At 43.8% G+C, this 24690-nt stretch overlaps 1 protein-coding gene across 2 annotated transcripts in view; it reads right to left on the reverse strand.

The window, feature by feature from the left end:
• The window catches only part of LOC137432754 (carnitine O-acetyltransferase), a 73124-nt gene that overhangs the window by 42291 nt on the left and 6143 nt on the right, over nucleotides 1–24690 (reverse strand). Inside the window, exons 1-3 of one of the 2 annotated variants that reach the window (XM_068124922.2) lie at nucleotides 17038–17178; nucleotides 7927–8211; nucleotides 536–654 (exon numbers count right to left, since the gene is read on the reverse strand). In XM_068124922.2, the coding sequence (XP_067981023.1) occupies nucleotides 536–654; nucleotides 7927–8211; nucleotides 17038–17076 (443 nt within the window). In that variant the 5' untranslated portion in view covers nucleotides 17077–17178. Of the gene's footprint in view, nucleotides 1–535; nucleotides 655–7926; nucleotides 8212–17037; nucleotides 17179–24690 lie in introns of those variants that run through there. The other variant, XM_068124920.2, reaches the window with a different exon arrangement.

Below are 24690 nucleotides of genomic sequence, written 5' to 3' on the forward strand. Positions count from 1 at the left end.
TTGTTTCCTCTAATTTTGTTGTTGTTGTTGTTGTGGTGCAGTGCAATACCAAAGAGACAATGTCGCCTCCTCTAATTAGAATCATTGTAATCACTTCAGCCAATATTCTGTTGACTGTCCGCCTAAATTGAGAGAGAGAAGTACAATTCGGCGATTTTGCAATCTCTTGATTTGGTACTTTAGCGATGTATTCTGGTGTCTTCATCAGTCTTGGTAGTTCTGAAAATGTCCAGAAATAAAAGGTATGCCTTTTAAAGGCTTGCGACGTCACTCTATAGTAGCTTTTCAGCATATTTTATACACATTTGATGGGGCGGCCATTTGTTCCCCGTGCCATCCCTATCTACATATGGAGTAGCAAAAATAATTTTTAAGCAATCCTGATTAGCGACATACATCGCCATTTATAATGATAGAAATACTTTCAAAGAAGATTGATGTTAAGTAGAACAGGAAATAGGAAAGGAAGCATGCTCCCATATACAATAGTTTGAAACAAGCAAAAATTCATTATGCTTTCAAAAATACCACGTACCTTAGTTGTCCATCTTCATCCAAAATATCATTCTTTGGTAAAACTACAGCTGGACTTGAGTGGACAACCAAAGGTTGGCGGTACTTCAAGTAAGCCACTTGCTTCCACCAGTCTGTAAGCTTAATGGGGAATGAGAAAAGATAGCACCACATTGAAAGTCAGAGCAGCAGTCACAATGAAATGTAGCGAAAGTAAAATTATAAAATTCGGGGGTGTACAGACATAGCAGAATGGCCCATTTTTTATGCTTATGCATCATCCAAACAAGATGCCTCAAAAGCAGGTAATTTCGAGTTTCCTGATAAACGATGGGGTGCAATGGCCATCAAGCTTCATCAACTTCATCCTGAGGGTGGAAGGGCTATTGGGGGGCAGGAGGGAGATGTTTTTCTGTCTGAAAGATAGGGCACTATCAGTTACTGCAAATAAAATTAAGGCTGGGAAGCTAGACGCTATGGAATTCAATGGTCTTGGAAAACTGTGTGTCGTTGCCTGTTATCTCCATTTGCGGGTTTCAGGAGGTGGAACGAGGTCCTTCCAGGACCCAAAGTATCCACCTCCTCTTCGGTAAGGGATCACGGTTCATGGACCAAGCTGTTAAACTTTTTCAGACTTTTGTTCCAAGGCTCTTTTCAGGATCGTTATGTGTGTATGTGCATGTGTGTGTGTGTGTGTGTGTTCCTATTAGAACCATAAGACACATAACTGCTACAGAACAGAATGAACGATAAGTCAGGTCAGTCTTTTGGGACTGTGACTGGTAACATGTAATCCAGTGCTACTTGTCGCATGGTCGGGTTGTCTGCGGCTAAACCGACACCCCTCACTGGCTTTGCTGGTGTGGAGGGTGACTGTGACAATCTGCCAGGACCAAAAACAACACCGGACAAAGGGCGGATGAGCACCTAAAGAGAGCCAACGCCCATCCTGTAAGTAGATGGTGTCTCCTAAAACACCCATCCGGTTTGGACCGGTTAGAGTCAGGGCCAGGCAAAAAACATAAATACATAAAACATAATAACATAAACATAAACATAAACATAATACATAAAGACTTCAAAAATGGTACTTGCTGCTTCCTTGCTTGGCGTTCAGCATTTAAAACGAGAGCGCACGGACAATCCCCATTGGTTGGCATCCCTGGAAAGGAGGAAATTCCTCCTGAATAAATGCCCCTTCGAGTGCGGTGAGAAAAGCAGCAACATCGTTATGACGTCACTGGTACCTAGAGCATACCGGAAAGTAATGGCAGTGACAGCACTTCCCCCAAGCTCAGTGGCTGTGTTCGGTGTTTGTCTCGTGTGTGTGTGTGTGTGTGTGTGTCAGTGTGTGTGTGTGTGTGTGTGTGTGTGTGTGTGTGTGTGTGTGTGTCATCTCCATTAAGAGCCTTAGACAATGTCTGTATTTCTTTTGAAATGTTCCCCGATTTCGACAATTAACGTGGCTGGTCAATTTGAGGCCAAAACTCAGCAAACTGCATTTTATTGCAGGAAAAAAAAAATCACATCCCTCGGAGAGTAAATAAAAGTAAGGAATTAATCAGAATGATAGGCACTAAATATGCTTTATTACAAACTTTGACAGATTGACATTTACTCTTCAACCAGTGACAATCAGAGAATACATTGCAAATTGAAATATTAAAATGCTAGAGGGTTTTGGTTAATTTAATTACTCCACACCCTATTCCCCCCCCCCCCCCCATGGAAAATTGCAATTAGTGCATTTATATTGCATATCTAAAGGGGTGCAAAGGATTTCTTCACCTACTGTCACCACAAGAAGCACAATCGTTGATTAACTATCATATTTATGGTGTCAAGCTCTTGGTGAATCCAATGTCCCCGATCCCACTAAAAACTACGGCTTCAGAATCTACAAGTGATTTTGGTCGAAAATGTTGGCAATCAAAGAAGAGCAGGAGGTGCGAGACCAGATGATAGATGATATAAAGACGGATAAGCCACCAAGTTGTCTGCAATGGAAAAGGAATAAAGCCCGGGATATCAGCTCTCGTCTCCAAATTCTAATAATCATGTTCCAATTCTGATCTTGTTTAGATTGGCCGAGAATGACATGGCTGCAGCTTACCTGATACCTGGATGTGAGTATATTTGGCACAAAGCAAAAACAACGAGAGCAAGAGAGCAACAAGAGAAAGAGCAAAATCAACAGCAAACCAGTAAAAGGTATAATATAACAGCGTGGACAGATGATTCAAATAAACTAATAAACTCTTTATAATAATAATCTATCTATAATTCCAGTAATCTCTGTGTGTCTGTGTGTCTGTGTGTGTGTGTGTGTGTGTGTGTGTGTGTGTGTGTGTGTGTGTGTGTGTTTGTCTGTGACCGCTGTTTCTCGACAACCACGGGTCCGATCTAATTGAAACTTGCCAGATATATTGCTGGGGACCTGAGGATGTGCCTTTTCAAGGTTTCATATTAATCGGAGAAGTAGTTACCGAGCTATGTCCAAAAAACGATTCAACCAATCAGAGAGCAGCGAGCTATCACGTGTGCCGAACGTGGCGAACAGACTCTGCCTCGGACGGCACATTTGAGAGCGTATTCATTTATTTCACGTTGGCAAACTATGTTGGCGCTATGTTGGCGTTAAACTATGTTTTAAAACTAATTAAAACTAATTTGCGATTCATCGTAACTGCGACCTTCCGGACAGTCAAATGAGGACGTCACTTCCGGACTTACGGATAGTCATAGTGACGACGTACTGATGCTGAACGTGGCGAGCAGACGCTGTAAGGTACGATCGATTGTAGTACACGTTTAGAATAACTCTGCCGATACAGGCCCGATTAACTGCAGCGCCATCCGAGCTGCGGCGTCGGGACGATACATTCATTGTACGGTCACATCACGCACTTACGGGCATGCCCATGGGCCCATGGGCACGCCCATGCATGCATGGGCGAAGACATTTTTTTTTTTTTTTTTGGCAAGGAACGGGCACCCACGTACGGGCACGTCCTAGTCTATCTATAATTCCAGTAATCTCTGTGTGTCTGTGTGTCTGTGTGTTTGTGTGTTTGTGTGTTTGTGTGTTTGTCTGTGACCGCTGTTTCTCGACAACCACGGGTCCGATATACTTTAAACTTGCCAGGCATATTGCTGGGGACCCGAGGATGTGCCTTTTCAAGGTTTTATATTAATCGGACAAGTAGTTACCGAGCTATGGCGATTTCTTTACCAAACTCCGCAAGCCGTTCGCTTTGGACCAAACCATTTCATGTAAATAGAGGGGGGGGGTTGTCACCGTACTCGCAAGCCGTTCGCTTTGGACCAAACCATTTCATGTAAATAGAGGGGTACGATTCAACCAATCAGAGAGCAGCGAGCTATCACGTGTGCCGAACGTGGCGTACAGACTCTGCCTCGGACGGCACATTTGAGAGCGTATTCATTTATTTCACGTTGGCAAACTATGTTGGCGTTAAACTATGTTTTAAAACTAATTAAAACTAATTTGCGATTCATCGTAACTGCGATATGCGACCTTCCGGACAGTCAAATGAGGACGTCACTTCCGGACTTACGGATAGTCATAGTGACGCTGAACGTGGCGAGCAGACGCTGCCTCGGACGGCACATTTGAGAGCGTATTCATTTATTTGACGTTGCAATCTGTGTTGATTGTTGTAAGGTACGATCGATTGTAGTACACGTTTATAATAACTCTGCCGATACAGGCCCGATTAACTGCAGCGCCATCCGAGCTGCGGCGTCGGGACGATACATTCATTGTACAGTCACATCACGCACTTACGGGCACGCCCATGGGCCCATGGGCACGCCCATGCATGCATGGGCGAAGACATTTTTTTTTTTTTTTTTGGCAAGGAACGGGGCACCCACGTACGGGCACGTCCTAGTAATAATAATAATAATAATAATAATACATTTATTAGCGCTGAGGAAGCGCCTCTAGCGAATGACTTCCAGCCAGTGTAACGCGAATTCCTGTCACAGGAATTCTGAGATCATATAAGTGTGACGTGGCAGTTCCTGATTGGTTCGTGTTGGGGAACCCCTTCTCGCTGCCGACGTGACGTAAATTCGCGCACGCGCACTGGTGAAGCGCGAGATTCGGCCCAAGGTTCTTATTATTATTATTATTATTTTTGTATACAAGATCGAGGCTCGAACCATGATCGAGGCTCGAAATTCCATGCCCGAACCTCAGCGCAATCCAAGAGGATTCACTTGTTTTATATAGCGCTTTTCAAGAAGCCCAAAGACGCTTTGACAGAGTACAAAAAACAAGTGCAAAAAGACAAAAATCAATAGGTAAATATAATCAAAGCAAAAGGAAGGAGAAGGAGAAGAGATAGTCAGGGGTTAAATGCTGTGGGTTAAATGTTGAATGCAGTGTTGAACAGGTGGGTCTTGAGTGATGTTTTGAATGTGATGAGTGAGGAGGAGTCTCTGATGGTGTGAGGTAGTGAGTTCCAGAGGGTGGGAGCAGCGATGGAGAAGGCCCTGTCCCCCCAGGATCTGAATTTGGTCCGGATGGGGGGGGGGGGGGGGTCAGCAGGTTGGTACCAGCAGAGCGGAGGTTGCGGTTGGGAGTGTGTCTGGAGAGGAGGTCAGCCAGGTAGGATGGGGCCAGGTTATGGAGGGCTTTGTAGGTCAAGAGGAGGATTTTGTATTTGATTCTCTGGGGGATGGGGAGCCAGTGAAGCTTGTAAAGGACGGGGGTGATGTGGTCACGGGTCCGGGAATGGGTGATATCACCCATTTAGGGCTCAAGATATCACCCACAAAGCACTGGCCTCGATGGGTAGAACAAAATAAATAAATAAATAAAGAGAACATGCCAATGATAACCTTAGCAAATGCACCCACCATAAGACCGTCATGTATTATTTATGACATGAGGAACACTTACCATCAATGGAATATATGCAGTATTAACCATATTCTTCGAAACATGTTTTGAAAATAATACGTCTCTTATTTCATTTTTTATTAGTTCTGAATTTTCCTTCAGAAAAAAAAGTTAGTTTTATCAAAACCTGTATCTATACCTATAAAAGGCAAAACAAATCTGTCTCTCTCTGTATGTGTTCTATGCACAGCCACATCTTCTAAATTACAAACTCCAAACTCGTTGTACAAATACAACTCTGTGTGTGGTGGAGGGGGTAACATAGGCTATGTGGCCGCAGCCTCACACGGGGGTGGGGAGGGCCAGGGCGTAAATTATCGATGTAAACGTGTACCATGTAGCGCCACCTAGTGGTGGTGCAGAGGATATTACAATTTATTTTTCTACCTGGGCAATGCTGAGGTTAAAGCCCTCTTCGCACTGATAAATTTGTCATCCTCCCCTCTTATGGATTCTATAGCCTTACTATGACATGGAGGAAGATGGGAAGTTTGTAGATGGTTGGGCCGATCTTGCCAACTTTCTTATGAACTGAAGCGGTTTGGCAACTTTCACACAGAAGCGAGACAGCCCCCATGGATGCCTATTAAATAGAGGGAGTGCCAGTTCAGCAGAGTATGATCTGAGGACTGCGGCAGCAAATGCTGTTGAAGGCAGTGGAGGAGGACATGCCTCGTTCAGCAAGATGCTTTTCAAACCTTTTAAGCTGGAAAGCTTATGGTGGACAGAGAGCAATATATGCGGCGCCGGGTTTGCAATGGCACCTCGGCAGCAAGGCCACACTCAGAAGAGGCCAATAATGACCAAAATTGTTACTTTTTAAAAACAAACTATTTTCAAAGGTGTATAACGATATTTATATATATTTTTTAAGCACCACATAATCATGTTGTCATGTTGTAGTTTACATTTTATTTCTGCATTGCATTCATTTACTGTCACTGCACTGTAAACGGCGTACGTTCCAGGCACAGCACACCTTTTCAGGCACGGGTAAGAAGAGAAGTTCATATCGTTAAGGTTTCCTTTTTATTGGGTCAGCACATGGCAGGCTGGTTTTATCTGCTGTTTTATTTTGTATTTTTTTTATTTGTTATTTATTTTCTGTAAACTTGTGCATATATCCTTCTGCGCTAGGACTACTATTACTAATACCCTACTGGCAGCCACTTCCATCTGCAACATAAACTTGTGAATGAATGAATGAATGAAAAATGAATGATCGTTTTATGGCCGTTTTTCCCCACGAGAGCGGGGGTTAGCCTTGCGGGCCCCATGACAATCATGGTTCCCTGTTTGAGGCAATGTTTTTATGGCCGGATACCCTTCCTGACGCCAACCCTTGGTCATGCTCTTACGATGCGCAGGGATACGGTGTACCTATTCTAAACCGGGGTACACACCGGGATCATTCATCCCAGCAAGCTGGTACTCAATTTGCCGACCTCGGAAGGATGACAGGCTGAGTCAACCCCCCTGGCGTTAATTCAGCGATCGACCGGGATTCGAACCCAGGATCCTAGGATCCCAAGGCGGCACCCTAACCGCTAAGCCAACACCAGGCTTAAACTTGTGAATATATATTGTAAATAAAACCTGTGCAGTTGTGTGCTGTATTAAAGAGAACTTCTGTGTCAATCTCCTGTCTTTTACAATAGTTCCTCAAATAAGGCCCACAAATTTGTTTGGCACAAGGCCCACAAAAGATTAATCGGACACTGGATATATGGAGGCAGGTAGGGTGGGAATGGGGACCAAGGTTTCAACTTATGTTGCATGCGAGTGACTTACATTGGAATTAAAGGAATATCGGCATCTCCAGGGTTGGCATTAACACATTAACACAATCCACAATCAGACGATAACCAAAAACATTCTGAAAATGTCTCATCCATTGGATATGTGATCACTGAAGTTACCTGCAGTTAATCAAATATTACTGCACGGTGCTTTTCTCCCCATGAACTCTCCCATCTACCTCCTTTGTGTGCATGTGGTATGTGAGTGGCTCCAGGCTGGCGGGATGGCCCGGAGGTACGCACACTCGCCTCTAAGCTGTCTAGCAGCCTGGATTTGAGTTTCCGTCCAGCGATAAACTGACATCCTCGTTTCATCAATGTATGTGCCATCCCTCGGATGGATGTTAAACTAGGCTTCCCATCTGACAGCATTAGTTCATCGCATTAAAGATCCCACAGTGTCCATCACGTAGAGTAGGTGAGCTATCGTCGGCACCTTAACTGTAACTGCTTATACCCTGGCCAAATTCCAAATTTGTGCCCCAACCGACAGAGGGCACTGCACAGCCTTGTGCTGCATGGGACCACTCCAAGAAAAGTGGCTCTGAATAATTTGATCTGTCATAATTCAGTTCATTGGCAGGCTTCTTTTAAACCATTAAACAACCATCATATGCAAGAGACAGTACTCATGGCACAATAAGCCTGGAGTGAAAACAATCAGTAAAGTTGCCAAATTCTGACCCAGTTCTCCATTTTGCTTGCTCGTTCCTCCAACAATGACTGTAGCCTTTCTCCTGTTCCACCCACTCGTCCAAAATCATCCAGCAATGTAAGTGTCTGCTCCAGCTCAGACTTTGACCCAACAAGTGGTCTCAACATCTCCAAAAATCGCTGCAGAGTTTGGTTGAGTGGAGGCACAGGTAATGGGGACAACGAGCGCTGATGGTGTTCCAATGGCCTTTTAGCATCGTAGGAAAGAGCTTGGATCACGTGGACAGGCCAGCATCTTCTTGTGTGAAAAACAAGCTGAAAGAAATGAACACAAACAAGTATTTGCCACTAAGTAGCAACATTGAGAAGTAAGAACAATCCGATTCTGATAAAAAAACATTATTAGTCTTCAAACCTTTCCCCAATACAACTTTATTCTTTCAAAACAAAACTTCCCTGATGCATTATAGCAAAAAATTTCCTGCCTTGTTTAATAATATCAGTTCTTCTTAGATCCTAGGATGTAAATGAACACTCGTTTTAATCTGTGTGCGTTGCACATCATGTGCGACAAATTTTACCTCCCTGCACCTTGTATTTATGGGGGTTTTTTTAACGCTTCTGTACATTGGTGTTGGCTTAGCGGTTAGGGTGCCGGCTTGGGATCCTAGGATCCTGGGTTCGAATCCCGATCGATCGCTGAATTAACGCCAGGGGGGTTGACTCAGCCTGTCATCCTTCCGAGGTCGGCAAATTGAGTACCCGCTTGCTGGGATGAATGATCACGGTGTGTACCCCGATTTAGAATAGGTACACCGTATCCCTGCGCATCGTAAGAGCGTGACCAAGGGTTGGCGTCAGGAAGGGCATCCGGCCATAAAAACATTGCCCCAAACAGGGAACCATGATTGTCATGGGGCCCGCAAGGCTAACCCCTGCTCTAGCGGGGAAAAATGGCCTTAAAACGATCATTCATTCATTCATTCACACTGCCCTTGACACTTGGTTTGCAAGCCACCGTAGACAATTCCAATAGAAGAGCTGTAATTACTCTTTTATGGAAAATGTTTTTACCCTTTGATACAGTGTATGATGTGGTTATACAGTAAACCCCCTTGATACAGTATATGGCATGGTTATACAGCATACCCCAATACAGTATATGACATGGCTATACAGTAAGCCCCCTTGATACAGTGTATGACGGTTATACAGTAACCCCCCCTTGAAACAGTATATGGCGTGGTTATAAACAGTACACCCCCTCAATGCAGTATATGTCATGGTTATACAGTATACCCCAATGCAGTATATGACATGGTTATACAGTACACCCCCTTGATACAGCATGTGACGTGGTTATACAGTATACCCTAATACAGTATATGACATGGTTATACTGAACACCCCAATATAGTATATGATATGGATATACAGTACACCCCAATATAGTATATGACATGGTTATAAATACAGTATGTGACATGGTTTTACAGTACACTCCGATATGGTATATTATATGGTTATATATAAACACCGATATAGTACAGTCAGACCCCGACATTTGCGGGGGATACTTTCCTGGAAAATGTCGCAAGTGTCGGAACCACAAATGTGGGGGCATTGTTTCAATGGTAAAAAGGGGGATAGGTTCCTGGCAGCTCACGATTCACAGAAATTCCCACAAAAGTCTAGGAAAATCCCACGAATGTCGAGGAAAATCCGCGAACGTTGGGGCATTGTTTCAATGGGAAAAAGGAGGACAGCTAATTGCACTAACAGATGCAATTGCGTGTTTTCATTCTGTACTGTAACTCACAGGAGATGGCGTGTTACGCAGCTGGTGGGATATCTCGCGAAGCTATGTTTACAGTGTGAATGGTAGGATATCCCACAAACCTATGTTTACAGTGCGAATGGTGGGATATCCCATGAAGCTATGTTTACAGTGTGAATGCTGGGATATCCCATGAAGCTATGTTTACAGTGTGAATGCTGGGATATCCCACGAACCTATGTTTACAGTGCGAATGGTGGGATATCCCATGAAGCTATGTTTACAGTGCGAATGGTGGGATATCCCACAAACCTATGTTTACAGTGCGAATGGTGGGATATCCCATGAAGCTATGTTTACAGTGTGAATGCTGGGATATCCCACGAACCTATGTTTACAGTGAGAATGGTGGGATATCCCATGAAGATATGTTTACAGTGTGAATGGTGGGATAGCCAGAGGAGCTATGTTTACAGTGCGAATGGTGGGATATCCCACGAAGTTACGTTTAGTGCGAATGGTGGGATATCCCACAAAACTTGCTTATAGCATGGCTAAAATATTTTATGCGGCTGCTAAAAGCCATGAAAACAAAAAGCCCACAGCTGCAAATGTAGAAGCAGGTCATGTTCGTGGCTCATGGAAGATACGTGTTTTGTGTATTGTTACGGATTCGTCACTTCAGCCTTTGTTGTTATTATATACTTGTAGGATTTTTAGTTTCAGGTAATATTGTTGTTAAGATTTCTGTGTGAAATGGAGATGACTTTAGTAAAAGGTAAAAAATAAATGTTTGTGGAGGAAAAAGAAAAATGCGGAAAAGAAACCGGAAGAGGTGGGGGGTGGGGGGAAGGGAGAAAGATCGGCAGGGGAAAGAGACGGCCGTGAGTTGCATCAAGGATGCGAGCAGACTTCCTCAATATTGGTCGCGAATGAATTGAGGCTTCCCGTGAAAGGGATTGCCCATGACATCGTCCCATATTGTGATTGCAATTAAACCTGCATCTCAGGTTTTGGTACCAAGCATGAACTATTGTTGGCGGGAAAGCAAGCGCCTTCATTACAGGCCGATCCACCATTTTTCCTCAAGGAAGCCGCCGCCTGGTGCATCATGTTTTGTCGTTGGGATTCCCATATCGACCTCATCGTGTTGCTCGCCATTGGTTTCCATATCGGCTTAATTGTAGGTGGACATGGGGCGTGGATTGTACTCACGTTTTGGGGTATCATTAACCCGTGCCGCCATCTGCCAGACCTCTCACCTCATAACTCCTCGGCCGCAGCCGCCCCGATACCCACCTGTTGTTCTTGATGTTCTGCACAACTTCGACCTTCGCCTAGCGTGGGGATTCGTGCATGGAATTTGGGATTGTTATATTCCACTCACGTTTGTCGTATTGTGAGTTTATTGCTTTGAGAGTATTGGGGAATGATGGTACCATCATATGTATTGTTCATGAGATGCAAGTGATATTTTCATGGTACTTGCTTTTCGTGTTATTATTGTGTATGTGAGAGTTCTTAATACAATTACTTATTTTGTTCTACACAATTGCATTGGTGTGGTTTTACCATGGTTTATTCGAACACACAAAATGAGAGTATCCCAGGAAGTGACGGCAGTGATGGCACTTTCCCCAGGCCAAGTGTAACCGTGTGTGTGTGTGTGTGTGTGTGTGTGTGTGTGTGTGTGTGTGTGTGTGTGTGTGTGTGTGTGTGTGCTCCATTACGAGCCTTAGATCTTGTTTAAAAAATAAAATAAAATAAAAAAAAACTCTGCCGCATTCCCTCTCGAGACTCTGAGGGGCAACCAGAACAACCAGGGTGTTCAGACTCAGCAACCAGAGTTTGGGGAGGTAACACGTAACAGTATATGCTGTTGCTTTGTGTGTGGCTGGTGGAAGATGTGTTTTATAACTGTATCATGCTTGCAACTCTTGGAAATTTTTTTTGCATGCCCACGAAAGAACGTGAACACGCGAGATACAGGGCCGCAAATATAGAAGCACGTCTCAATTTATCAACCACTAATATGCGGAGCCATGAATATTGGGTCCCACTGTATAGGACATGGTCATACAGTATACCCCAATAAAGTATGCGACATGGTTATACGGTACACGCAGATATAGTATATGATATGGTTATACAGGGCACTCCGAAATAGTATGCGACATGGTTATACAGTGTACCCTTTTCATACAGCATATGACAATATGACATGGTTATAAATACGATACGCGACAATTATTAATAGAGTATTGCCATGAAGGTAACCATAATATAGTAATGACATGGATATATAGGCCGACATTATGTAGGTAAATACGACCTTAATCAGTATTGACATGTGTCAACCGCTGACTGATTATTAGACACTTGTTATTACCAATAATTCTGTACAACAATAACTCGTATATGAGTAGTGATGGCAATGTACAAAAGAGCACGCACAGCTGTTAGGACGAAGGATGGGAACAGTGGTGAGTTTGAGGTGAAGGTGGGAGTGCATCAGGGGTCGGTACTAAGTCCACTACTATTTGTAGCTGTGATGGAGGTGCTGGCTCAGAACGTAAAGGAGGGTTTACCGTGGGAGTTGTTGTATGCAGATGATCTGGTGTTGATTGCTGAAAATATGGATGGACTGAAGGAGAAGATGAACAAGTGGAAGGAATGTATGGAGACAAAAGGTCTGAAGGTGAATATCGGAAAAACGAAGGTGATGGCAAGTGGTAAAGCATGTGGTGAGGTGGAAAGAACTGGGAAGTGGCCGTGTGCTGTGTGCAGGAAGGGTGTCGGAGTGAACTCCATTCAATGCACAATGTGCGCTGAGTGGGTTCATCAAAAATGTAGTGGTCTGAGAGGGTCATTAACCAGTGTGGCAGCTACATTCAAATGCAAGGTGTGCACAGAGGGAGCTGCAGATGGAGGAAATGTTGAGTTGGATCTTGGAGACAGCATGAAGCTGGAAGGTGTGAAAACATTTTGCTACCTAGGAGACGTGCTGAATGGAGAAGGTGGATCAGACTCGGCAACGGTTTCTGGAGTGAGATGTGCATGGAAGAAGTTTCAGGAACTGAGTGGCATGCTGACGAGGAGGGGAGTGTCGTTGAAGCTGAAGGGAAAGGTGTATGCTGCATGTGTGAGAAGTGTTATGATTTATGGGAGCGAGACATGGGTAATGAACGTAGAGCAGCAACGAAGGCTGGAAAGGGTGGAAATGCGAATGGCTCGGTGGATGTGTGGAGTATCGTTGAGAGAGAGGAAGACAAATCATGAATTGCGAAAGTTTTTTTTTTTTTTTTTTTTTGTATAGAGTCGAGGCTCGTGAAAGAGCTAACATTTATCAAACAAACAAATCAAACAAACAAGCAAACAAAGTATATAAAAAGGGGAGCGGTCGACAAGATGGGGAGAGAAGGGGAGGAAGCACACAAACACAACATTTGAGAGCAGGGACATCGGGAGATGTGTGGGAGGGAGAGGGCCTGGGGGGAAGCAGGATAGGTATAAAACGCAAGGACACCAAGGACTTCCAGGAAAGAAGACAAAAGTCACCTCAAAAAAGTGGATTTGGGGTGAAATTAGCGGGGGTATAAAAGATCAAGGTTTTGGATTGGGGAAGATAAGAGATGGTGGTGAGCAGCCGTTTTAAAGACCTGGAGGGAGGAGTGGGATTGAAGAGAGTGAGGGAGTTTGTTCCAGAGGCGGGAGAAAAGAGGAATGAAGGAGTGAAGGTGAGCAGAGAGTCTTGATTTTGGCAGTTTCACCAGAAGAGGGTTGCAGGCAGATCTTGTGCGACCTGCAGGAATATTTGGGGGGGGACAGAGCCCAGAGAGAGCTGGGGGAGCAAGGCCGGAGAGGAGTCGGTAGAAGACGGAAAGACCACCAACCTGCCTGCGGTGAGTAAGTGAAAGGCCCTCGGAGATAGCGTCATCGCGGGAGATTCCAATGATTCTGAACGCTTTGGTTTCAACAGCGTGAAGACGAGCTAGGTGTGAGGCAGGTGCACCAGCCCAGAGGGGAGAGCAGTATTCCATTGAGCTGCGGATGAAAGCCTTGTATGTGGTGAGGAGCTCAGGTGTGCCAAGGAAGGACTTCGCACGACGGAGGATGCCCAGTCGGTGACTGGCTTTGGAGGCCAGCTTGGAAATGTGGTTTTCCCAGGAAAGATCATGGCAGATAGTGAGACCCAAAAGCTTGAGTGACAGAACTTCTTGGAGAGGATTATTCAGAAAGTAGATGGGAGGGTTGTAAGATGATGGGAATAGAGCCTGTGATGGATGCTGTGAAGAGAAACAGGTTGAGATGGTTGGGTCATGTGTTGAGGAAGGATGAAAGTGACTGGTTGAGAAGAGTGATGCCAATGAATGTAGAAGGAAGTAGAGGACGGGGAAGACTGAGAAAGACTTGGCTAAAGATGGTCAAAAAAGAAATGCGGGCAATGGGGTTAACAAGGGGAGATGCAGAAAATAGGACAAAATGGAGAAGATCGTCATGGGGACCGCAAGGCTAACCCCCGCTCTAGCAGGGAAAATGGCCTTAAAATGCCTGTTGTTGATGTTGTTGTTGATCAACTCATGTAATTCTGTGCAACAGTTGAGTTTATTGCACTTGTTGCTTATTGTACTTCCTCTTCGGTGCACTGTTCAATACACCTCCTCTGATAAATAACCACTACTCGTGGTCATTTGCATATATAGTGCAGCTTCCATCGTTATTATTTCACCTGGCTCGGTCCCGATGCATCACAACGTGTTTATACAGTACAGGTCCTTCCTACAGTATGTGATGGACTGGTGGGCATAAATATACTAGTGATTCTTATGCAGTAGGTTAATCTTAATACAGTATTGATAGGATTGTCCAGAACACTACTTTGATACCATGGGTGATATTGTTATACAGTTCAGGTCCTTAATACAGTATGTGACAGTTATAAATACTGTCGTGTACCCAGGGTTAAGACACCTGGGTGACAAATGACCGAAACGAGCTTTAACTCCTCCTTTAAGCTTTAACGAGTATTTCAAACTTGGTGGGATTATCTTTTCGTGCGCTTGGGAAGGTTTGAAGCCTTATCTGATCGGGAACAAACGGGGTTAATCCGAACCCACAGAACAAAGAAACGAAACAAGACACACAAGTAAAATTCAACAAATATAAATTTATTTACAGGAATGTAAAAAAACAACAAAATAAAATTCCTAGGTTGAGGATCCTCCACTTCAACTCATATACAGACAAGGGAATGATAAAGGAAAATAAAATGACGGTAATCGGCCGGTACTCAGCTTTGCAGTTCAACCGAGGGCTTGTAGACGTTTGTTGCCTCCAAACCACCACGTGAGAAGCGCACAAAAACGGCACAGAGTCAAACTCCTCGACGTCCCAACGTGAGGTACTTCTCGCGATGCCGATTGCCCCAAACCTCTCTTGTTCAGTCTCTTCCCCACAAGCGCACATGAGCCAAAGATGCACCACCGCCAGCGACCAAACCATAACAAAGAGAAACTGCGGCAAACACAACCGTCCACTATGAATCCCAGGATCAGAAGCAGAGAATGCGACCGCCTTCAACGAATGCCAGCACCAAGAGACCAAGATGGCGAGATGGCTTATTTTTGCTCTTCCAGTTCTCGAATGTTCCACCGCTGACGTCACACTCTGTCCAATCACCGAGCTGCCATTACATCAGTCCATGGCCACGACCAATCACGAAGCTCGGGTGTGGTCTTTCCGTTACGAGTTGTCGGGGGGCGGACTCTAATCTCTGTTCGGGAATGTTCGGATGACGGGGTTCCCTTGCGATCGGCAAATGCCGTTTGTCGGCCCTGGTGGCGTTGTGAGCAAATGAGTCCATTACATCGCTGGCCGGCTGAGTTTTATAAGAACATTAGGGGAAAAAATCACAGGGAGGCAATACATACTGGGGATTATTAATCATAAGCCTTATAATTAATTAGCACAAAACCACCCTCCTTATGGTGACATGCAAACATTGTTGACCTGAACATTTACCCTGCTTATGTACATTGCAATGGCTTCTTCTTCTTCACATCACACAGTCCATACTAAAACCTACACATTCTGAACTTTCCAAAGGTATTCCATACCTACCCCCACAAACATAACACTACAGTAGTGATTGTTATACAGTACCTAGGTAATCTTAATATGGTATTGATAGGATTGTACAGTACATTACTTTGATACTGTATGTGATATTGTTATACAGTACAGGTCCTTAACACAGTATGTGATAGACTGGTCGGCATAAATACAATAGGTAATCTTAACATAGCATTGATAGGATTGTACAGTACATTACTTTGATATAGTAGTGATCGTGTTATACATTACAGGTCCTTAATACAGTATGTGACAGTTTATAAATACAGTGGTGATGTGGTTATACATATACAGTAGTGATGTGGTTATACATATACAGTAGTGATGTGGTTATACATATACAATAGTGATGTGGTTATACATATACAGTAGTGATGTGGTTATACATATACAGTAGTGATGTGGTTATACATATACAGTAGTGATGTGGTTATACATATACAGTAGTGATGTGGTTATACATATACAGTAGTGATGTGGTTATACATATACAGTAGTGATGTGGTTATACATATACAGTAGTGATGTGGTTATACATATACAGTAGTGATGTGGTTATACATATACAGTAGGTAATCTTAATAGAGTATTGATAGGATTGCCCAGTGCGGTACATCACTTTGATACCGTATGTGATGTTGTTATAGTGTAGATCATTAATATATACAGTTAGGAATACAGTCGTGATGTGGTTATACAGTATAGGTAACCTTTTACCGTATTGACAGTTGTACAGTACATCGCTTTAATAGATTATGGTAAGCCTACTAAATACAGAAGTGAGAAGAAAAACCACCTCCAATGAAGAACCAACAGGTGATACCTTATAGTTTTATATAAAGGAGCCTCGAGTTATATATTTATCAATTCTGTACGGTAACGTTTTTGTTTATTTAATAATCTCTATTCGTTCGTTTAGTTTTTTTGTTCCTTTGTTGTTTTTTATTAAACTCTGCTCTATTTAAGAAGTATAAAAAGTCTCGTTAAACAAATAATGTTCACTTGTTTCGAGGGCGCAGCATTTTCCCAAGGACGAGCGAGAAGCCTGTACTGATCCAGTTTAAACTGATCTCGTGCGTCGTCACCGCACGAACGTCACCCACACCGCGTGGCCCGTCACACACACCGCGTGGACCGTCACACACACCGTCACCCACACCGCGTGGACCGTCACACACACCGTCACCCACACCGCGTGTATCGTTTTTACCCGGTCGGTGGTTCCCACTTACTCCGCCAGGCCCCGCGGACGCACGTAACGCTGACAACATGACTGTGACTGCCAGTCACAAACTTCCACGAAGAGACGCCGAGGCCGAACACGCACGACCTCCTCGAGTAAGCAACCCCGACCTGGTGTGATACCGCTTTGAACCTACAGGCGTCAGGAGCAGCATTTAATATTTATCCGTCTCGTCTGGATTCGAGCCAAATAGTAATACTAAAATCTAAATAGAGGTAATGAAGGATGAAGGACGCATGAAGGATGAACGAGGCATGGAAGGACGATGTGCTGTTCTGATCAAGTGCCAGCAGAGGGCGCTGTAGCTCGGAGTATGCACCCTTTGGACAGGGATTTTAGGGATTTACGATCGTTTGGATTATTTTTAGGAATACCTTCTTCAAGGTGTATTATATCATTTAGTGATGGTACCAGGGTCGGCAATACCTGTAAGTTATTCATTCTCTTCCTCAGCGGCTTGCTATTGCTTTGTTCCGTATCGAGCGCTATACAAGCTTTCGACTTCCCGCCAGGTTTTATGACGTATATTTTGTTTTGCCCATATTACGATCTACATCTCGATTAATCAAGTCAAATTAACAAAAAAAGTAGCGTTGATGAATACAGGTAAGTCACGAATCTGTTTATTATGTTAGCTTTAAATAGATAATAGTCGGCAGGCCAAGACCCTTAAAGAAACTTTTGATGGCATTTTTTGTTAAAAGCTGACAACCGGGCTAGAAAGTATCAGTATGGTCCAGGCTTTCAGAAACACCCGGTTGCCAAAATGAGATTTGACCTTGAAGGTCAAATTTGGGGGGTCAAAGGTCAAAAGAGGTCAAATTTTCAAAATTTTTTATTTTGTCTTGTCCTTTCATACAACATCGAGTCTGGTATGAACCATTGAATATTTAATGAGTTATAAGGGGTTAAACTTCTGTAACAATAGCTAAATGTGAATAGATTCATGAATGTAAATGCTTTTTACTCTTTGAATACGCATAATCTATCTATAATTCCAGTAATCTCTGTTTGTACGTCTGTACGTTTGTACGTCTGTTTGTCTGTGACCGCTGTTTCTCGACAACCACGGGTCCGATATACTTTTAACTTGCCAGGTATATTGCTGGGGACCCGAGGATGTGCCTTTTCAAGGTTTCATATTAATCGGACAATTACTTACCGAGCTATGTCCAAAAAACGATTCAACCAATCAGAGAGCAGCGAACGATCGCGTGTGCCGAACGTGGAGGACACACTCTGCCTCGGATGGCACATTTGAGAGCGTATTCATTTATTTCACGTTTGCAAACTATGTTGGCGTTAAACTATGTTTTAAAACTAATAAAACCGAATTTGCGATTCATTCGCTTTCCTGCGCGTTTGTGCACGCGATGGCGATTTCTTTACCAAACTCCGGAAGCCGTTCGCTTTGGACCAAACCATTGCATGTAAATAGAGGGGGGGGGATTGTCACCGTACTCGCAAGCCGTTCGCTTTGGACCAAACCATTTCATGTAAATAGAGGGGGGGGGGGATATAATTTTAGATATAGATATAGTACGGGCAATGCCCTAGTCTATCTATAATTCCAGTAATCTCTGTCTGTACGTTTGTCTGTGACCGCTGTTTCTCGACAACCACGGGTCCGATATACTTTTAACTTGCCAGGTATATTGCTGGGGACCCGAGGATGTGCCTTTTCAAGGTTTCATATTAATCGGACAATTACTTACCGAGCTATGTCCAAAAAACGATTCAACCAATCAGAGAGCAGCGAACGATCGCGTGTGCCGAACGTGGCGGGCACACTCTGCCTCGGATGGCACATTTGAGAGCGTATTCATTTATTTCACGTTTGCAAACTATGTTGGCGTTAAACTATGTTTTACAACTAATAAAAACGAATTTGCGTTTCATTCGCTTTCCTGCGCGTTTGTGCACGCGATGGCGATTTCTTTACCAAACTCCGGAAGCCGTTCGCTTTGGACCAAACCATTGCATGTAAATAGAGGGGGGGGATTGTCACCACTTGCAAGCCGTTCGCTTTGGACCAAACCATTTCATGTAAATAGAGGGGGCGGGGGGGGGGATATAATTTTAGATATAGATATAGTACGGGCATGCCCTAGTATAATAAAATGCATTCAGTTTAAAGGTGAAATTTCAAAGTCGAAAGTCAAATTTTACTTTAAGAATCAATTGTTCCTGTTGGTAATATGTAAATGATGCATTAGGCAACTACATTTGAAGAAACAAGACATCATCTTCCATCGATTTGAGGTGTCGCCAAATCACTTCTCTTAAGTATCAGTTCCTGTCGTGTTCATGCATCCTTCAGCATCACAGCCACATGCAGGCATGCATGGTTGTCCAATCTTGTGGCAACGGCAAGCTTGTGTGCGACACTTGCTTTTACATCCACAAGTAACTAGTTCCAAACAGCTACTTGGAACAGATGGTGTCCTCATCCACACCACTTCTAATCGTCCGTCAGTTGCCTGCCAACCTCCAGTCTCCTCGGGGTCAGCAACAACTACGTCAGCCTTGTTTGCCTGCAGCCATACTTTTGCCTGGTAGTTCGCCCGCGACATATGCAATTCGAGAGCGTCACTAGTTGGTGGCAACATTTCAAGTGCCTTCTTCCCTTTCTGGAACATGTCATGCCTAGCTCTGTCGACCCCTGAACTAGAGTGTGGAGATTTGTAAAACATACATACGAACTCCTCGACATCGCTTAATGGTCCATCTCTGCCAACGCCATGCAACAGTTCCGGGTGTTGCAAGTAGACATTCCAGCATGATTTTTTGCCATGACCAGCGAATGAAGACACAGTATCACAACCAGTTATGGCATGGAACCCAAGAACATTCTCCACAACCGCCGGAGCGAGGGCCTCATTGATGGCGTGTACTGGGAAACACTCTTGCTCCTTGGACGTGCCACTCATCATCCACACATGGCAGATTTTGTCCCTGGTGAAGTGAAGGAGCAAGAGCAGGACATCTGTGTCACGGCACTTCACAATTATGTTTCCATAACCGGCATCAATGGCTTCAAGTGCATGGATGATGATCCTTGTGTCAGCTTCCTCGTGGTTTGCATTCAGAGTTGGGATGACTCCCCTTGTCGTTGAGAATCCGTTTGGAGTGCTGCCACCAACTACTACTTCGTTGACTGTGTCGGTGTGCGTTGCCAGTTTGCCACTGAGGAACAGTGCAAGGTCTTCTTTGTTTTCACCTAAGGCGATGAAGTTCTTCCATGTTTGTGGAAGTGGAAGATCATCCCGGTTGATCACCTTATGGATTGGTCTCGTTTGCCCAGCTCTTTTGCTTCGTGTAGTCGACTTGATCGATAGAAGTCTATACTGATCAAATACGATGTCGATCCTGGACACTGTGCCACAGAACTGCTTCAACACGGTCCTCTGGAAGGTTTTGGCATAGTCACCAAACGTCTTGCAATTCGGTGGTTTTCCTAGGGACTGTATCAATGCATGGCCATCAATTATGATACAGGTTTTTCCTGTGGTCTCCGGTGCCCCTTTGACTTTCTCTATCCCAAGACCAGTGGTTAGCAGGGGGAGCATTGCAGACTTTTGGGTACTTCTCATCTTTTTATCCGTATTAGCCAAACTAAGTGGTACAACGAACAGCTCATGCTTCAGTACATTGTGGATATCTACTTCTCGCCCAACTTGTGCCGCATTGAACAATCTCTGCATCAGTTGCCTGTCCGCTTTGATTGTCTTGGTGACCTTCTGCTTCCCATCCTGCACCGGTGTCTCGTAGAGGGTTGCGAACGTCTTCGATTTCTGGCGTTTCTGTCGATCGAAAAAAGGTACAGACTTCTCCACTAATCTCTCCTTCACATTCTTCAACACGAGATCTTTCCCCCTTTGGTCGGCAGTGAGGAGGTCTGCAGCTATCTCTTCGGTTGCAATGTCGTTGGTAGTCAGTGATTTCAGCTGTGTAATAGTGGGAGTTGCGTCGTCTTGATCGGATATTGTGAACGCCTTGAATCGTCGGAACTGAGCCTCAAGCTTGGACACCGCATCCAAATCCCGTGTCATTTTGGATGGAAGACCATCTTTACGAGTTGAGAAATCTTCGTCCGATTCGTCGTTGCGAAGACCGAATAGACGCATGGTGTCCTCTGATATCTGCGACCTTTCAGACCAAGTTGTGCAGAACCTGTCTCTTGCCGTGTCATTCCGTGTGATGCCAATTATACCATTTGAGAGCTTGCATACCTTGTTAATCCATTCAGTGGCTTGATCAACTGGAACTTGGTTACATCTGCCTGCGTGTCGTTTCACTACAAAATTCCCTGCCAGGAATTCTTCGTGGACTTCTGGTGCGGTCTGTGCGAGTCCTCTCATGTCAGTGAGGTAAACAGGACCCCACCGGGCATAGTTGACATGGTCATATATGGTCAGCCATGGTAGCATTTCGGCAAATGAATCAAGATGGAGCAACCAATCCCCATCTCGATTAGCGCGGACGAATGATAATAAAATTTCCACCATCTCAAGGTACTGCAACCAGAAGGCATTGTTGGGATTCTGCTTCAGCATGGCGTGGAATTCGTCAGCTTTCTCTACATATTCTGTACGGTCGAGGAGCTCGTTGCATTCAGTCACAGCATTCAACAGACATTCATCTCGGGTTCTCGTACCATATTTCTTGAACAATGCTGATACTGCTGATCGAAGCACAACCAGTTCCTGATGGAGTTCAGGATTTTGCCGCTGTAGCCAATCCAAGAAAGCTTCAAACTTGATCCGACTAAGGGCTTCATAGGCCCAGATATGTCCCTGAATAGCCCTGTAATAGTGTTTCCCATCCATCATTGACTTGGCAGCATTTGGTCCAAAGATTTCAGACTCCACCCACACATCATCTAGGCCTGCACTTTCCATTTGCTGACCAATGGCCCGAAGGAAGTTGAAGGAGATATGGAGACCACCAAGCAGGACAACTACTTCGCTGTACTCTTCAGAAGCCCACACAATCTCCTTTGCTTTGGCATAGAGAGGCTGATCGAAGAAAACGATGGTATGGCGCTGTCCAAGGTATCTGCTGAGCTGGACAAATCGGTTTATGATCGTGGTGATGGTCCCATATTCATCCGCAGTAGCCTTGAGGATCGGTGCCATTCCCACCGTCGTCACTGGTGGATCTACGGTACTCACACACTCGTTGAATGCTGCCCATGGAGGAACAGCACAGCCATTACCTGTGTCCATCCTGGAGATTACCCAGACGTGAGTCATTCGTGTTGCTGCCTTCCTACATGGACTACTTTTGAACCAGTCATTCGGTTCAATGCTAGAAGCATTCGGAATCCTGGGTTCAACTCTTGTGCCAATAGGTAGTTTGGGGGGATCGACATCATGCAACTTATCGACAGTCTCCTTTCTCAGAGCCTTCTCTCGTCCGTGCACACGCTTAACAGGAGTTCTTGGAGGAGGTGGTCCGCGTTGCCAAGCATTCCACTGTGTGCAATGGTATGAACCTTGACCACTTATTGTCGACTCGTTGACATCTATGTTGTCAGCTGATCCTAAGATTAGCCTACCAGGTTCATAGGGTACCAAGCCATCCGGGATGTACGTGTTGTTATTTTCCTCAAATTTCCAAAGAATGTCACTCGCGATACTTGTGTCCATGCGTCTTACTGTGTCGACACCTATTGTACCACCAGCAGCATGAAAGAGATCCACCAGTTTCTCTGATCTTGTGGCTTGGTGTAAGGTCATCCCCAGGCCGACATGCTTTGGAGTCAACTTTTTCCCCTTTGAAAGCGCAAATACAATGTCCTGAGCGATATTTAGTATTCTTTGCTTCGTTGAACTTGCAGAACTTTCTATCTCTCCGTGATCATCAGTATCCAACACATCAGTCCCACCAAACAGTACAGAGAGAAACAGATATAAGCTATCTGGAATAATGGCTTCCACTGCGTCTGTTGTTAGACCCCTCCACACTTTATCGTGACCAGGCATCCGTTCCAAGTCTGCTCGAAGTTGAAGGGCAGAGTGAACAATTTCCTGCAGCTCATTGACTGGTGGCAGCTGTATCGTGGGTGCGTCATCTTCATCACAGTCATCCTTTCGGTCAGAGATATCCGACAGGGCACAGGCAATGACATACTGAGATTTGTCACTGGGATAAAGAAGAAGTTGTGCTTTTCGATTACGTGGTCTTATGAATGAACCTTCGTCACCAATAACATTCTGTAATGCAGTATAGAAGGTCTGTCTTCTGGACAAGAAGCTATCAGGGATATCTTGGTTCTTGGCATTGCATAGTTCTACATATCTCTCCCAAGCAGTTCCCATATCGTACACATTACCAACGGACAGACCCTCCAGTAACATGTCCCCCAGGGCATTCAGGGCTGGATCTGAACACAGAGAATGACGGCCTTTTGTCTTTTTCACCCTCCGCTCAAATTCAACAAAGCATTGGTTGTGGTACTTCCCCTCTGCAGCAATTAAGTCTACAACATTGGCCATCCTAACTGACATGACAACGTCCTCTTTTGACAAGTCGATGATCTTTTGCGAAACTTGCATTGTCATTACACTGTGGAGCTGAGCCTTTCCTGAGCAACACATTATTGAGAATTTGGCATTTATTTTCGAAGATGTCTTCATACCAAACTCGATGTAATATGAAAGGACAAGACAAAATAAAAATTTTTGAAAATTTTACCTCTTTTGACCTTTGACCCCCCAAATTTGACCTTCAAGGTCAAATCTCATTTTGGCAACCGGGTGTTTCTGAAAGCCTGGACCATACTGATACTTTCTAGCCCGGTTGTCAGCTTTTAACAAAAAATGCCATCAAAAGTTTTTTTAATCGTATTCCCTGGGGTTGGCCTGCCGACTATAAACAACATGATGGAATTGGTAAAGTTCATTTGAAGAAGAACACGATTTGGTCACAAATGTGCATGCATAACCACATACGTTTGCGCCATTATAATAAAAAGAGACACCATTCAAACCTGACTGAGTACGTCTATGAATTACATACTATTGAAATATGATTACATCTATTCATTACATACTATTGAAATATGATTACATCTATTAATTACATACTATTGAAATATGAGTACATCTATTAATTGCATACTATTGAAATATGAGTACGTCTATGAATTACATACTATTGAAATATGAGCACATCTATGAATTACATACTATTGAAATATGAGTACATCTATTAATTACATACAATTTAAATATGAGTACGTCCATTAATTACATACTATTGAAATATGAGTACATCTATTAATTACATACTATTGAAATATGAGTACGTCCATGAATTACATAGTATTGAAATACTGTATGAGCACATCTATGAATTACATACTATTGAAATATGAGTACATCTATGAATTACATACTATTTAAATGAGTACATCTATTAATTACATACTATTGAAGTATGAGTACATCTATTAATTACATACTATTGAAATATAAGTACCTCTATTTAAAAAAGAAATACATACAATTTAAATATGACTGCATCCATTAATTACATACTATTGCAATGAGTACATCTATTAATTACATACTATTGAAATATGAGTACGTCTATGAATTACATGCTATTGAAATATGAGCACATCCATTAATTACAT

This window comes from Myxine glutinosa, chromosome 8 (assembly GCF_964187855.1).
Source record: "Myxine glutinosa chromosome 8, kmMyxGlut1.1, whole genome shotgun sequence".
Classification (NCBI taxonomy): domain Eukaryota; kingdom Metazoa; phylum Chordata; class Myxini; order Myxiniformes; family Myxinidae; genus Myxine; species Myxine glutinosa.